The sequence below is a fragment of the Dermacentor albipictus genome, chromosome 3 (assembly GCF_038994185.2).
Source record: "Dermacentor albipictus isolate Rhodes 1998 colony chromosome 3, USDA_Dalb.pri_finalv2, whole genome shotgun sequence".
Lineage (NCBI taxonomy): Eukaryota > Metazoa > Arthropoda > Arachnida > Ixodida > Ixodidae > Dermacentor > Dermacentor albipictus.
The window spans coordinates 64426560-64442344 of NC_091823.1; the positions used below are offsets into that span (position 1 = coordinate 64426560).

The following is a 15785-nucleotide window of genomic DNA, read 5'->3' on the forward strand; positions in this document are numbered from 1 at the left end:
AGTCTTTTGACTAGTCAAAAAAAGTTTAACAATTTTTTGTAGATATGTGTAACTTACGCATGCATGGATGCACACATAATCACTGTGGTGGCTCAGTGACTAGGCCATTGGACTGCTGAGCGCAAGGTTGCTGGTTCTATTCTTGGTTGCAGCAGCTGCATTTCGAGGAGGTGAAATGCAAAAATACTTGTGCACTTTGATTTAGGGGCACGTTAAAGAACCCCAGGTGGTCAAAATTAATCGAGAGCACCCCATAATAACATCTCTCACTTCCATTGTTGCTTTTGGACGTTAAACCCCATGGATAATTCAATCAGCCAATCAACAAATGCACAGATAACAGGAAAGCTGCAGATATCCACATGCATCTGTAGATAGTGCAACAGTGCTGTTGACTCTTGATGTTAGCTAAGGTGCGCTATCTTTTTAAAAAATTTCTTCTCTATGCAGGCTTTGTTCCCACTCCTCTGAACTTGAGGTCTGTTGTCGGCGGGTCTTCTATCAAGTGGAGGCTTGGCTGGCGTAATTGAGGATAGCTCTCTCATCACATGCCACCTGTGTAGTAGTGATGCTCCAACTTGTACTCCATGTTGTGCTGCTGAAACACACTGTACAGCATTTTAACTGCACTACTTGCATGAGCTGTACAGTGCCAGGCTTGGCTGCAAGCGCAAAGCCGGCACATGCTTTGCTTTGAAGTCTGTGGAGACCGTGACTTCCTGTACCTGATTAAAGTTGGACAACCACAGCTTGTGTTCGTGTTCTATCTTCACCAATTGCTTGTAACTGTGCTGTTCATTGTGAAGTCAAACGTTAAACCTCTGCAGATTACGTGTTGAATGTCTTACGTCTTTTCTGTGTTTGATTCTTCTCTGCTTCTTTATTATTGTTGCACTGTTTGCAGTACTAATGTTGATATAAGCACCAGCAACTTTAGTGCTGACCAAAGTACAATCACAAAAGTTCAAATGGAGTGAGGACATGCTGAACTGTGAAGAAACTGTTTGTATGCTATCCGCAATTATTGTAAAATACCTCCTCTCTGCTAATGTTGAAGTGTCTGGTTTTATCTTCCTTTTTGTTTTTCAAACCCAAGAACGATAGTTGTTTCATCATTATTTGAAGACTGACATTGCTGGGAGCTGTTTCATTAACGTCACTCTAGGAAAAAGTAGCGATCACCCTTTAACAGGTCTGGGAGAGTGATGTTTACTCTGTTCAGCATTGTAATGTTATGCATGTACATAACTCATCCAAATTTTTCCTGGCTACAGCAAGTTGCTGCTTATCATGCCTGGTGTGCACTTTGATGGCTCCCATTTTCCATGTTATGCAACTAGTCATCAAATTATTTCCTTTGTCTTACAGTGTTGATTATTGTGTTAATATTTCTTATTGCTTTATGGATTGGTGTGAGGTTACCAAATGAAAAGGTCTGCCCATACTTAATGGCAATTTCAATACTAGTAATATGGTAGTCCACAGGCGCATTTTGTCCATCCCATCTCTTGGCGCAATTTGTGGCTCACAAGCACACTGGCAATTGATAGTTTGGGAAATTGTTGCTCCTGCCAAATTTACGAACTTTTGCCTGTTTGTCTGTAGTAAATTTATTGCATTCTTGTGTTAATGTTTTGGCTGCATACTTACTGCTACTGTAATATTTTGCAGTGCTTTATTTTACTGTTTACCCGAGCTGCTGACTAGATTTTTTTATGCTTCTCAGGTTTTTCATTGATTGTTGCTTTGTTTTCAATATCCAGGGGTGGGACTCGTGCGCCAATTGTGCCATTCTCATGCAACTTCAAATTCCTGCACCGAATTGCGCCAAGCACAGAGAATTGGCCGAAATCGCGCCTGAATGGCTTCAGTATGTATTCTCCGCCACTGGCCTCAAACAGTGAGCGGATTCGTTCTCCGAAAAAGAGTGGAGCTGTTCACATCCTGCACACCGTGCAGCGGTGCCTCCCGCACAGTTTGACATAACATTCGCGCTTATAACACTGGACTAGCTGAAAGTGGCCGGCGCGGCGCGGTCACTGCCGGCTGTCATTGCTGCTGTTGGAACAGCTAGGGCAGCTGTATTTAGAGTGTACTAGAATACGGTTGAGCGGCTGGAATGGTGTGGTGCTCCCTAGCTCAAACGCAAAACAACTGAAAGTAGGCTGAAAAATGGCAGCAGAAATGCGCCTGGAGTGCACATGTAATTGCTATCACAATAATAAACCACCGTAGTTCGTAACTCTCGCTTCTCCATGTGGTCTGTTGGTGAAGCGCATTTCCAGGCACTTCACCCACACTGTCGAGACATAAAAGAAAGATGTATTTATCAATAATGTCTCGGGCTGCTTTTCGAAATTTCGGACACTCTATTGCAGAATGATTGTTTTTTGTGATTGTTACCGCAAGTTGGAAATCTACAGGCACTATTACTAAAGTTTTCATGTACTAGACGGTCTCAGTATCAGAGCAATCTGCTTCATAATTCATCTTAAGACGCTGCTTAAGCAGTACAGCGCTGGCGTTGGTTTATTCTGTTTCATACTGGTTTCAAAGTGCTCTGCCGTATTTCTTATTCCATTTCTCTACGAAAATTCAGATTGGCTTGCTCCAAGGTGCTCCAAAATGCAATTTTACTTGCTCCACAATTTGCTCCAAGATCACTTTGAGCAGTCCCACCACTGGTTTATGTAAGCACCGGCAAATTCAGTACTGACCAAAGTACAATCACTAAAGTGCAAATGGAGGGAGTACATGCTGAACTGTAAAGAAACTAACAGACGTACCCTTGTCTGCAAATTAATCTTTCATCCAGAAATGATGTGTAATTAAGTGGCACGTATTTTGAAGCATTGTCACACCTAAAAGGGGCTGTACAACACCTTTGCTTTAAAAAAAGATTGAGAAAATTCAGGAATGAGTGTGATACCTTTCAGTGAATGTATTCCTGCAGAAATTCGTTGAACAGGACCTATTAATGATGGAAATAATAGAGCACGTCGTTTACTTTCTTTGTGCGTTATCCACATGTTTCCTTTCAGCTGGGATGGTGCTGGTAGCAATGCCATGCCTATTGCTCCTTGCTCACTTTTACTTATTTCTGAGGTGCTGTTATGGCAATGCTTCAAGGTAAATGTCTGACTATAGTTCCAGAAAGCGACAAAGGAGCAATGACAGGACAAGTGGGACATGATGACAATTTATTTCTTCCCCTTTTTCTTGATGATTGGAGGTTTATGCATTTGTGTGCAAGCTTTCTATCGGTAGCAACACATGATCAGGAACAATCTTCCAGTGACTGCTGTATATTGGCTACCGTTGGGGTGTAGGAAAGAATAGGTGGGGAATAATTCAAAAGCCATCTGAGAGAGTGAGCGTTCTTCTATGCAAGATTGTCGGCTCCCTGCTTCGTGCAACGAAACAATATTTGGCCCATATGTTCATGGAATTATTGTCTATAGATCGAACCCTGTTCGAAAGGCGTTGCATTGCCGCTTCAAAAATACATCTGCCAATAAGCTGTTACGGCCAGAGTCTGAATTTAGGAGAGCACAGGTTGTAGGTAAAGGGATAAAAAAATGCATGCAGTCGATGGAAATTAAATGCATTACATTTGAAATGATTATTTGTGAATTGTATATTGCCTGACTCCTGTGCAGTGCTGTAGTGTATGCCTTGTATGTGGTGCCTACACTCATATCTACGTAATTACTAAAGGATGCAGCATTCAGAGCTCCACACCACAGCTAAATTCTAACTTATTTTATAGTCATGAATCAGTGTGAGTGATGAATATGAGCGTGAATGAGAGTCAGTGAGTATGGAGTTCTGTTCAATTTTGCTAGAGATGTGGGAGAGCTCCATTGCTGATTGTCAGCCATCAAGGGAACCATGTTAGGTTGCATTTTGAGTTTATCATAAACTAGGGAATTTTTTTTTCTCGTGGGTCTTCTTTTTGCAGTCTCATGTGGTGGATCAGGTGGAGGACAAACTTTCCTCCTCTGGATATATTAATTCAGCAGAATTTTAAACTGTGTGAGGAAGACAGGACATGAACAGAAACATTGACGCACACACAAAGCGTGTGTGCATCCTGTCTTCCTCACACAGTTTAAAATTTTGCTGAATCTGTGAGCCGACTAGCCTAATAAATTCCTTACTTCAGGATATACTACCATCTTGTAAATTTCAGCAGAATTCAATTGCCTAACTTTGAAGCTTCCTTGTTCACGTGTACTTTCTTTTTTAGTAGCTGACCTGTAGTCGTGTTGTGCAACAACTGCTTGTGCAAGTAGTATTACTTTAAGCATTTGTTACTTGGCTAAACCACCGCTTCCACTGATTTAACCAAGTATGGGATTAATGAAATTTGTGGGTTGGCGCACACCCAATTCCCTGCAGGGGCGTCTGCGTCAGCAGGCATTTGGTGTGTTGCGACACCACATACCTGAGCACACAAGGGTTGGAGCCTCCCGCGGCCGCGGTTCCAACCGTGCGCGGCTTAGCCGTGTCTGGGCAAAAGCAGATACTGGAGGTTGAGCCGATGCTGAGTGATAGGACCTTTAAAGCCCCTCGATGGAGGCAACACACTCCTTTGGCCTCAGCTTCACGTAGATGGCACGTGGCCAGACTGACTCACCCGGGGGAAATCGGTAGTTGCCTTTTCCTGTCTCTCTCTCTCCCTCCAGCCTTTGTCTTTCGCTCACTTTCCATAGTTCCTGTCTCCTACTCATTTCTTTATTACTTCCAATCTTTCAGGCAGCAAAGATTAACCTTTGTGTGAGTAGCCAACCTAGGTTATCTTATATTTGGTTATAGTAGTGATGCACAGCTGGCGTTTGCAGGCCCTGTTTCTACAGGCCCTGCAGCATCCCCTTGTAGGACTCCATGGTGGGTGGCTGGCATTGCTGCTGGAAACTGCATGTCTACCTATGGCTACTTCCTTCCCTTCACTCTCTGAAGAGAAGTACACCGATGAAATCATGAATTTTTTGGTCGCCAAAAAAAAACCTTCCGTCGATTTCATGTCATCCACTCTGAAAAACAAGCACGAACAATCTCGCCTTTTGTTGTTTCGAAATCCCTAACTCGGGCACTTGGACCAGGCTACAAAGCATCAAAGATGGCTAGCGGCGATCTCCTTTTGGAACTCTGCGACAAAAAGCAACACAAGAAACTGCATAACCTAGCGTAATTTGGAGATGTCCCAGTGACAGTGACCCCACACCGCACAATGAACACTTGTGGTGTTGCTTCCAATAATGACCTAATGGAGCTAACAGAAGCTGAACTATTAGAAGGCTGGAGCGATCAAAGCATAATCAATGTGAAGAGAATTCTGCTAAGACATCCGGAAAAGAGATTAAAACAGAGCATCTAATACTTGCCTTTCGTTCAAGTGTGCTCCCTGAGAATATCGAGACGGGGTATGTAAAGATCCGGATCAGACCATATGTCCCAAACCCTCTGAGATGTTTTAAATGCCAGCGTTTTGGCCACAGTTCACAGAACTGTTGAGGATGCCAAATGTGTGCTAAATTCAGTGCTCATGAGCACTCCTGAATCGTGGAAATTCCGCTGTGTAAACTGTGATGGGTGGCACGCTGCCTACTAGCGGTCGTGCCCACTATGTAAAAAATAAATTGTGGCAAAAGTAAAACAAAACATCTCATTCAAGGAAGCATGCAGGCGGATGTCCTGCTACCTGCCTAAAGTCAACTTTGCCTAAGTGACGCACCGGAGCACAGCACCACTACAGCCACCAGCAGCTGTCTGGCCAGTGAGCCGGCGGTGACTCCATCCGTCCCCTTGGCGGCTGCAGCTGGCGCTGCTAAGCTAATCTTCGTCTCAAGCACAAAACACATCATAATGAAGACACAAATACTACAATGAAATATTAGAGGACTTCATAACCTTGACGATAATGAAGAACTCCTACACAAACATAATCCAAAGTTGCTGTGTGTTCAAGAGACTCATCTGAAACCTACAAACACAAATTTTCTTTGAAATTACCCCATCTTTCGGAAAGACCGTGACGAGGCTAATGCTTCTGGTGGTGTAGCAATAGTAGCCGACAAGTCTGTAGCTTGCCGACACGTCGCCCTTCAGACGCCCCTTGAGGCAGTGTAAGTTCAGGGCACTCTTTTGAATAAGTTGGTCACTGTAGGTTCCATTTATATACCCCCGAACCATCATCTCGAAAAAACTGTCTTTTATAACCTCATTGATCAGCTTTCTGAGCCTTGCATACTCATGGGAGATTTTAACGCTCGAAACACAATGTGGGGAGACTCGCGATGTGATGAGAAAGGTAGACTCATTGCAAACTTCATTTTAAACTCCGGTTTGTGCATCTTCAATAAGAAGGAACCAACCTATTATAATCCTCACTGTAGTTCATACTCATCAGTAGACCTGTCAATCGGCTCTGCTTCTATATTCCCTGATTTAGAATGGGGTGTAATTAAAAATCCATTTGGAAGTGATCACTTTCCAGTAACGCTTCCCTCCATGACTTCCCTCCGCACATCCCCCACTGGAAACTGGCCTCAGCTGACTGGGAATGTTTTAAGGAATCCAGCTATTTATCACAAGATTTTATAGATAATTTTAGTATAGATCATGCTGTTTCATACCTTACCACTTTTATCATTGACGCCGCTGAAAAGTTCATTCCTCAATGTGGCACCCCACTAAAAAAACTGGTTCCCTGGTGGAATGACCATTGTAGAGAGGAACGGAGGAGACAAAATGATGTTTGGGGCAAACTGCGTGAATGTTCTATGACCGAAAATATAATAGAATTTAAACAGGTTAAATCCCAGGAAAGAAGGTATGCGACGACAGGAAGAGAGGGCAAGCTGGCAGGGGTTTCTCTCGGGCATAAATTCGTATACTCGAGAAGCTATAGTATGGGACGGGCTGAAAGGCTATAGGGACAAGAAAAATTGGAGGACGCTTAAGCTTCGCCTTCAAGAGTGGGACGCGACAGCGTTCCCGTCGACCCGCCAAGGGGTATAAGACAATGCGCTACGGCACAGCAATCACTTACGATGCGCCCCGCATCGGACTTAGCGCCCACCTATCACGCGGTGAGCGTCGAGCAACGCAGCGTTCGGCGCGTCAACGAAACGTGCGCCTGAGCGAACGAAACGAACCAAAGAACTCGGTGTCTCGGAGGGGAAACGATCTACGCCGTGATCGGCACGGGCAGAGAGATAGATAGTAATCTAAACCGGATGCACGGCGAAGCGTCGTCAGGGGAGAGGGAGTCCTGCGACGCGCCTGGCAGCGGTCCCAATGCGCGCGCGGCGCGCCTCCTGTCGGGGCAGCGCCGTACATTGAGAGGAGGGGGTCTTCTGTGTTTGCCGCAAGATGGCTCTGCGTGTGCGGAAAGCGCAGAAGAAATGCAGCGGAAACGCACTTCGCAACTCGTGTAATTGTGACTTCTGTACGTTACATGTTCATAATTACCGATATACACCGCAGTATAACTTTCCACGGCTCGTTTCGAAGGCAACACCGCATTCACTAGAGGCGCGTTTGCACCGCTTGGAAGCATCGAACTCGTGGCTGAGTGGTAGCGTCTCCGTCTCACACTCCGGAGACCTGGGTTCGATTCCCACCGGGCCAATCTTGGAAGTTGCTTTTTATTTATGAAGCGCCTGCCGTGATTTATCGCTCACGGTCAACGCCGCCGACGCCGACACCCGACGCCGACGACACCGGCTTTTCTGCGACACGAGCTCCTTAACGCTATCGCGTTAAAATCGTCCATTGCTCCTAGCAAACAATGAAGCGAACAGCTTGGAAGACCAAGCTGACGTTCTTGGCGAATACTTTCAGCGCATTTCCAGTTCTAACCATTATTCCGGGGCATTCCTAAAGCACAAACAAGTGGCAGAACGCAAGGCCATTGACCGCAAATGCAGACAGAACGAACCTTACGACCTGCCTTTTAACATTGTCGAGTTGAGAGAATCCTTGACTGCATGTTGGAGCTCTGCACCTGGACCTGACAGGATCATGTATGACATGATTAAACACCTCCCCAGTGATAGTCAAATAACGCTACTCGCACTTTTCAATGCTATATAGGCTGCGGGGTACCTCCCTGCTGCATGGAAAGAAGCCCTGGTCGTTCTAATTCTGAAACAAGGCAAAGTCCCTACATTAGTAACAAGTTACTGCCCAATCACCCTCACAAGTCTGCTCAGTGAACACTTTACGTCCCAGCTATGCATGTGCCTTGTCACCACCTCGTGAAAGTATGGTTAAAGACCCATCCTTAAAGGGACGGTCTACTAGAGCACTGCAATGGCCAGTTTTTTGGGCCCGGCCTAAGCCTAAACGCACCTTGTGTTGGCCCACCCAAGCCTGGCCTAGTGATTTTAAACCTGGTCCATATCCAGCCCGAAAGATTCCGGCCCAGCCCGGCCTGGTTCTTTTCGACCCATTAGCCCTTGAGCTTATACGAAGCTAGGTCGAGTTTTCAGATGTTGTGAATATATTATCACGCAATCAATGGGAACAGGGCGGTTTTCAAACTGCATCAAGGCAGCTTTTTTCCCTGCGCCCCCTCTTGCTGGTTACTTTAAGGGTGCGAGAAATAAACACCTCATTTCATTTCATTGGTAGCTGAACATGCACAGATTATTATTAGAATACTTGACATGAAAACAAACATATACAATGGACAGTTAGGAAAATGGGGAGGGATCAGGTTGGCAACAGCCACTGGTAGTGGCACAATGGCTGCTTACATTTATGGAGGCAGATATATAAAAATACATCCGTTGATCACCATGCTGACGCTTTACAGTGTGATATGAACGGCCGTACTACATTTTCTAAATAGTTTGCGGCAATATACTATAGCGAACGCATAGGTCAAAACTCTCGCGGTGCGCCTGCCATTTCACCTCACTTCTGAATCTTGTATTATCATTGGGATGTACAGGCGCCGACAAAAGTGGTATACTCCACGCAGCGGGAGCCGGAGTAGCGGCACACTGCATCACGACGCCATCTACAGGCGGCATCAGAGATCGAGACAGCCAATGGGTGCCCATCGGCAGACATGATCCCAGATGCTGCCTGTAGATGGCATTGCGATGCAGTTTGCCGTTTCTCCGGCTCCCGCTGCGTGGACTGCATGAAGTATACCACTTTTTTCGGTGCCTGTGGAGTGATGGTACTTACGCCAATAAATCTGTCGCGAATGTAAATTTAAATATGCTTGTCTTTTGGCTTTCAGGAATACCATAATACACAACCGCTAGAAGCTTCTTTTATTAAACATAAATTGGTGATCTGCAAGGCTAATGCTCATGTTCAATCATATTTTCACGCAAAACTTGCCATATTTATTGCTTTATTCGGCTTTGTTATAGTAGTGTCAGTTTCTCAGTCGACAATTTATAGGCATCCTTGTTTTACAGTATATGCAAATTTGGACTCTGCGTACATTTGTTTCAGTACAGTTCATGTACTACGTAATCAATATAGTTTTTTTTTCCATCAGATTGGAATGTGATCTGCTTGTTTATTCACATAAATTTGCAAGGAACCCACCTAATGCTGGAAAAACATATACAAGGCTGCAAGCATGAGGGTTGAGCCACTGAACATGTGACAATAGCATTCAAAAAGAAAAATTCACTGAGACAATAACATTTTCTGCTTTCTGTTTTCATTTTCACATCCATCTTACCCACATTGAGAAATTTTGCAGCATTCACATTGGCTTAAAATTTTTTGAGAACTATGGACACTTCAATGTCTCTCTTTGTCGGACTAATTGTGTGATAAACTGTGGCAGAACAATCAACTCGCTTGAACAAATAATAAAGAAAAATAATGGAAACAAATAGCGAGTTGCACTCATCATCATCATTATCAGCCTGTTTTATGTCCATTGCAGCATGAAGGTCCCTCCCTGCGATCTCCAATTGCCCCTATCCTGTGCCGACCAATTCCAACTTGTGCCTACAATATTCCTCATTTCATCACCTCACCTAGTTTTCTGCCGTTCTCGACTGTGCTTCCCTTCTCTTGGCACCCATTCTGTAATTCTAACGATCCACCGGTTATCTAATTTACGCATTACATGGGCTGCCCAGCTCCATTTTCTTTCTTCATGTCAATTAGAATATAGGCTATCCCCATTTGCTTTCTGATCCACACTGCTCTCTTCCTGTCTCTTAACGTCATGCCTAACATTCTTTGTTCCATCGCTCTTTGCACGGTCCTTAATTTTTTCTTGAGCTTCTTTGTCAACCTCCAAGTTTCTGCCCCATATGTTAGCACCAGTAGAATGCATTGATTGTGCACCTTGTTTTCAATGATAGTAGGAAGCTTCCAGTCAGGATCTGGCAATGTCTGCCATATGCACTCCAACCCATTTTTATTCTTCTGTAAGTTTCCTTTTTATGATCGAGTGAGTTGCACTATGCATAAACAAAGAAAAAGGAATTGTCAGTGAACTTTCCAGAATTTATTTGCTGCCATTTGATTTACTCTAAGAACGCATTTAAAATTTGTTACATTTTTGTCTATTAATTAAGATGATCACATACAAGGCAATGCAAAGCGGCGTATCAATGACTCCTGCCGAAAAAATATTTTTGTGCACCAGCAAAATTTTATTGCTAATGACTCGGCCTTTAAGCACACCTTCTGCTTTTGAAAGATGTGACCAGTTATACCAAAGTTTTTCATTGATTCCTCCTGTGGCTGGTATACAAAGGATACCTTGGGCAACTGAAATCAGTCTAGAGAATTTTTTTGCAGTGCGTCTCCCACCATGCAAACAGTTTCCAAGCTCTTCAATGTCATCGCAATGCATTGATATTTCTAACTCTCCGTCATTTTGATTCGGCTCTGTAATGTCTAGCAACTCTTGAAGTTTGCCTTTCGCCGCTGCTTCCAACCACCACAATGCGAAGCTTCCCCTTGTTGAGAGGCACAGACACTGTCAAACTTGCAGCGCCACCTCCATTGAACATTGGGTCGTCCTTCTTGTACCTGTGCACAATCACCTCTAGAAATTTGAGATCTTAATAACTTGGGAGCAATGTTGACCAAAGTTTTTTAGTGTCGCAAAGACATGAATTCCAGCAGAACCAATCTTAAGATAGCTATTGAAATTAATTAAATTAGTAGCGTTTTATGTGCCAAAACAACGCTCTGATTACGAGGCGCGCCATAGTGGGGGGACTCCGGAAATTTGGACCACCTGGGGTTCTTTAACATGAACCAGAATCTAACTACATGGGTGTTTTTGCGTTTTGCCCTCATCGAAATGCGGCCACCATGGCCGGGATTCAATCCCACGACCTTATGCTAAGCACCCCAACATCATGGCCACTAACCAACCACGGCAGGTCACTACTGAAATTAATGTAATTAGCGTTCACACAGTGCAGTGGCCACATGCGACATACGTATTGACTAAGACATTTTTATTTAGAATCTGTAGTTGTCCACCTGAAATTTTGAGCTTCGGCTGTATATCCAATGTGCACTGTCTCTGTGATTGGCCCACTTTGTTATCACCATCGCTAGCCAACGTTATCTCACGGTGGTAGGACGATGATCGTACACCGAAGGTGCATGCAGTGATGACGATGGAATTGTGTAGAAGGAATGACATTGATAGAATGACGAAGGCATTAAGAGAACAATGGCATGATGACGACGAAATGATTCAGAAGTGATGACGATAAATCACCATGCATGAGGCAATTACAATGCCATGACGATGGTGCCATAATTACGATTGTTTACCTACAGCGCAATTATAACGGAATGAAGGAAAAATTATGTTGATGGAACGACGAAGGCAGTATAACGACGCCAGCTAGACAACCATTGGATGACATTTCTGAAATGATGGCAACAGTGAGACAACAGTGTGATGATGGTGGCCTGGCGTCAATGGAAAGACAACAAATATACGAAGATGGGGATGTGACGATGACTGTATGATGAAAATGGCAGGACGACGGCAGTATGATGAGAATCAAGTGACGAAGATGGAAAAACAACGATGGAATGACCACGGCATGACAACAAATGCATGACAATGACTGCATGTTGACGACGATGGCATAACGAATGCGACATTATCTTGACTGAATCATGAAGCATGATTGCAATTGAATGACGTCGATGGAACTGCGAACACAGTATGACGACAAAGGTATGACAACAATTTGATAATGTTTCTGAAACAATGGTGATGGTACAACAGCATTGTGAGGATGACATGGACATAGAACAGGATGATCATGGCTGTATGATGATGATGGAACTACCGTGCATGACCTCGAGGACATACATAGTGGCTCAAGTTAGTAGACAACAATTGGGTCACATGGTGTAAGATAGAGATAAAATGTGCCTGAAGTAGGCAAAGAATGGTGATTGCATTAAAAAAGCGGGAGGTACAGTGGGCACGGTTCATCACTGGTACTGTTTTCTCTGTGGCCGACGAGCGCTGCTAATGTGCACTAAGCTTTGCAGCACACAGCTGCTGTGTCGTGGTCTGCCTGCCTCGACTTTCCCCATAAACCGGGACACCATGCACTGACCTTAACTTTGTATAGGGCGGCAGTTTTTATAGTTTTCAGTTTTGTGGAGTTGCGAATAGCATGTCCGGGCTTAATCTAGGCCCTGCTGAGGCCAGAGCCTGAGTCAACGGTTGCTTACCCGGCCCTAGCCTGGAGAACGGGCCTGGGCTTTTGGCCCAGCCTGGATCTATGCAGAGCTCGACTGTCTACCGCTCGAAACATACATCTATGGTTGAAACGAGCATACCTGTATCCCATAATGTGGGAATCTTACAATGAAGCTGTATATATGGCCGATTCGTCCATGCGTCTATCGCCTGTGCACCAAACACTCCTCCGGCCGAACCCCATGCCCATGCGTGAAAAAAAAAGAAAGAAAAAGGTGTGTGATTAGCTGCACTAGTAGTGACGTCACTGCTCATTTAGTTACGTAAGCAGCGAAGCATGGGCGAAGTGAAAACCGATTCAGTCCCTGATCCTATGCCCGCAGGACCGCGGTCGCAAATCCGGATTGGTCCCGATCGCGATCAGAAGTGTACGTGTGACACCGGTATAAAACTTTTGCCAGCAATACTGAACTGCAAAATTCAACTTTTGTCCAAATTTGACCATATTTTGCAAATATGAATTTGTAGCTAATTATGCAGTTCTGAGGTTTGACTTTTTTAGGCTTGTAGCGCAGCTCCAAAAGAGCAAAAAAAGGAAGGAGGTAGGGGTAATGAAAGGGAACGGAAAACAGTTCTGAGGGTTTCTGACGATTAGCAGACAATAATCCAACCACGGTTCCATGCTGAAGCATTTTTTATTGAAAATATAGATGGCGCCACTGTCGCTTTCTAAAAGCCACGGCTGCGCGCGCCGGAGGCGCCGGCCGGCCGGCAGCGTCGGAGCATAAAGAAATTTGTAGGAGCGTGCCGAGCAGAAGCGCGGCCGCGCTCTAACGCAGCGTTGCAGTTGCATTCCCTTGCAAACCTTATGTGCGTGTTTTAACTGTGTCCTGAGGGAATGAAATTCAGAGCTCATATTGCGAAGAAATGGGTTTCATATTGCACAGGAATTGTCCGGACGAGGTACAGGAGTAAATTAACTGTGACTTAATTAGGTGTTAAATAAAAATTGGTGGACCGTCGTTTTCTGCCTTCATCAAGAAGATATATTGAATGCTAAAAAAATTTTGCCCAATGCCTTAATTACGGCAGCTATTTGACAATTAGGAAGAATGTAGGCCACGCAGTGTACATTATTCGTTACCTGCAGCACATTTTTTTTTGTAAGTTAATTGTGTGTTTTGAAAAAATTTACGGGATAGCCGTTTTTTCCCCTTATTTTTATACGTCATATGACTGAGACGTAGTTGGTTTTCCAGGTCCCCTGGTGAATAAAGCAAAACACATTGTTTATATTTGCTTGAATTGGGAAGCATGTTTGCTGGTCTATGTCTTCGAGCTCGCGCAGGTTTCCATTGTCACATATATGCCTCCAATGTCAATGACGGTGAGAGAGGGGGCGTTCTCTTTGATGACCGGCCTTCATCTAGTTGCATGTGAACCCATTCTCTTTTGCGTGGGCTGCTCGCGTGTGGGCTACTCGTAGAGATACGGCAAAAGATTGTGAGTACCGCATACCACGCTACTTCCTGGCCTTCAATAATGCCTCAGTATGTATTTGCATCAAAGCGCAGCTCACAAATGGAGTCGGTGGCTTCTAAAGGGCCGATCGGTGTGGTGAAGATTGAGCTTCTAAACCTAACGCCTTTCTTCATCTTTAGGGACTCCGAAGAGCGAGAGCTTGCAATTTTGCAACGCACTACCAATGAAGCATTGACACTACACAACAATAGTTCTTGGCTTCCAGACGGCATCGTTTGACGGAAGCTAGGAACTTCAATTCATGGAAAATCAATAATTTTATTGTATTCTTTTTTTTTCTCACACATATTAGATACAAAAAGTGACGAAAAAAAAAATGTTGTGCGTATGACGGCGCGTCGAGCAGGCGACAACTCGGCGCCGCTGTAACCACTGCCGCTACGCGTGGTTCTGCCGGGCCGCCGAGGCACCGGATTGGCCGGAACTTCAAAAGAAGGCGACGGCAGCGATACCGCAAATTTGAACGTTTTTATGCGAAGCATATTACTAGAGCTCAACCCAGCTCCTCAACCCAGATGGGCCGTTGTTTGAACGTGCGAATCCGAGAACACGAAAGATCAATTATAAACCGGGAGCAACGTCATTTACCCATGCATTGCTTAGACCACAAATGCAGGCCTCTGCTCGACCAAGTTAAGGTCCTGCGCAAGTGCCATAATGAAAAAGCACGAGAACTTCTTGAATCATATTATACAAAAAAGAAGGGACAAGCATGCATCCGTGACACATCGGTCATGCTGTACAATAGGGAGGCACGTTTCTTAGATAGTATGTTTAGGTAAGCCACGCCATTGGTTTTTTTTCTGATTATGGGTTTTTTCTTCTGTTCTGCTGCTGATGCCCTGAAGTGCCTGCGCTGGCATGGTGTGGTATATAAGTGTTTTTTTCTCGAATAAACCTCAGTTGTTAGTTTGCGCCTGTCCTGTCTTTTTACTTGTGATTGTCTAGTAAGCGCAACCAATGTTCCCAATTACAATGAACCAACTTGCCCAACAACGCATCCTGCCCAGCTCCTCAGGCGCGGCGGTGTCGCCTTCAATACCACGTGACACCGTGACGTCACGACAGAGGAGAAACGTGGCTCCAACTCGCGCCGTCGCTCGAGAGCTCAACCCAGCTCCTCAGGCGCGGCCATAGAGTTACTATACCTACTAACTCTATGGGCGCGGCGATGTCGCCTTCAATACCACGTGACACCGTGACGTCACGACAGAGGAGAAACGGGGCTCCACCTCACGCCGTCGCTCGCCGCGTCGCCCCCCGCATCGGACGCGGTGAGCGTCGAGCAACGCAGCGCGTTCGGCGCGACAACGAAATGTGCGCCTGAGGAAGCGCCGCACGCCTGAGCCGACGCCGACGACACCGGCTTTTCTGCGACACGAGCTCCTTAACGCTGTCGCGTTAAAATAAAGGCTAGTATGCTTCGCATCCTGGGCTTAACCTTAGCTAAGCCACAGCCATTTTTGCTTCACTCTTGCCGCTTGCCGTGGCCTGCGCTGGACCCACTCCCCCATTCTAGTACACAGTATAGGTCTCCTCGATTTGGCTGCACTTCCTGCAC

General features: G+C 45.1%; 1 protein-coding gene across 7 annotated transcripts in view; it reads left to right on the forward strand.

Moving 5' to 3' along the window:
* LOC135905526 (uncharacterized) overlaps positions 1-1630 on the forward strand; it is a 42081-nt gene extending 40451 nt beyond the window's left edge. For all 7 annotated transcript variants that reach the window (XM_065436476.2, XM_065436473.2, XM_065436478.2 and 4 more), the window contains one exon: positions 451-1630. In XM_065436476.2, coding sequence (XP_065292548.2) covers positions 451-530 — 80 coding nt within the window. In that variant the 3' untranslated portion in view covers positions 531-1630. The remainder of the gene's footprint in view (positions 1-450) is intronic.
* The last annotated feature ends 14155 nt before the right edge of the window (positions 1631-15785 follow it).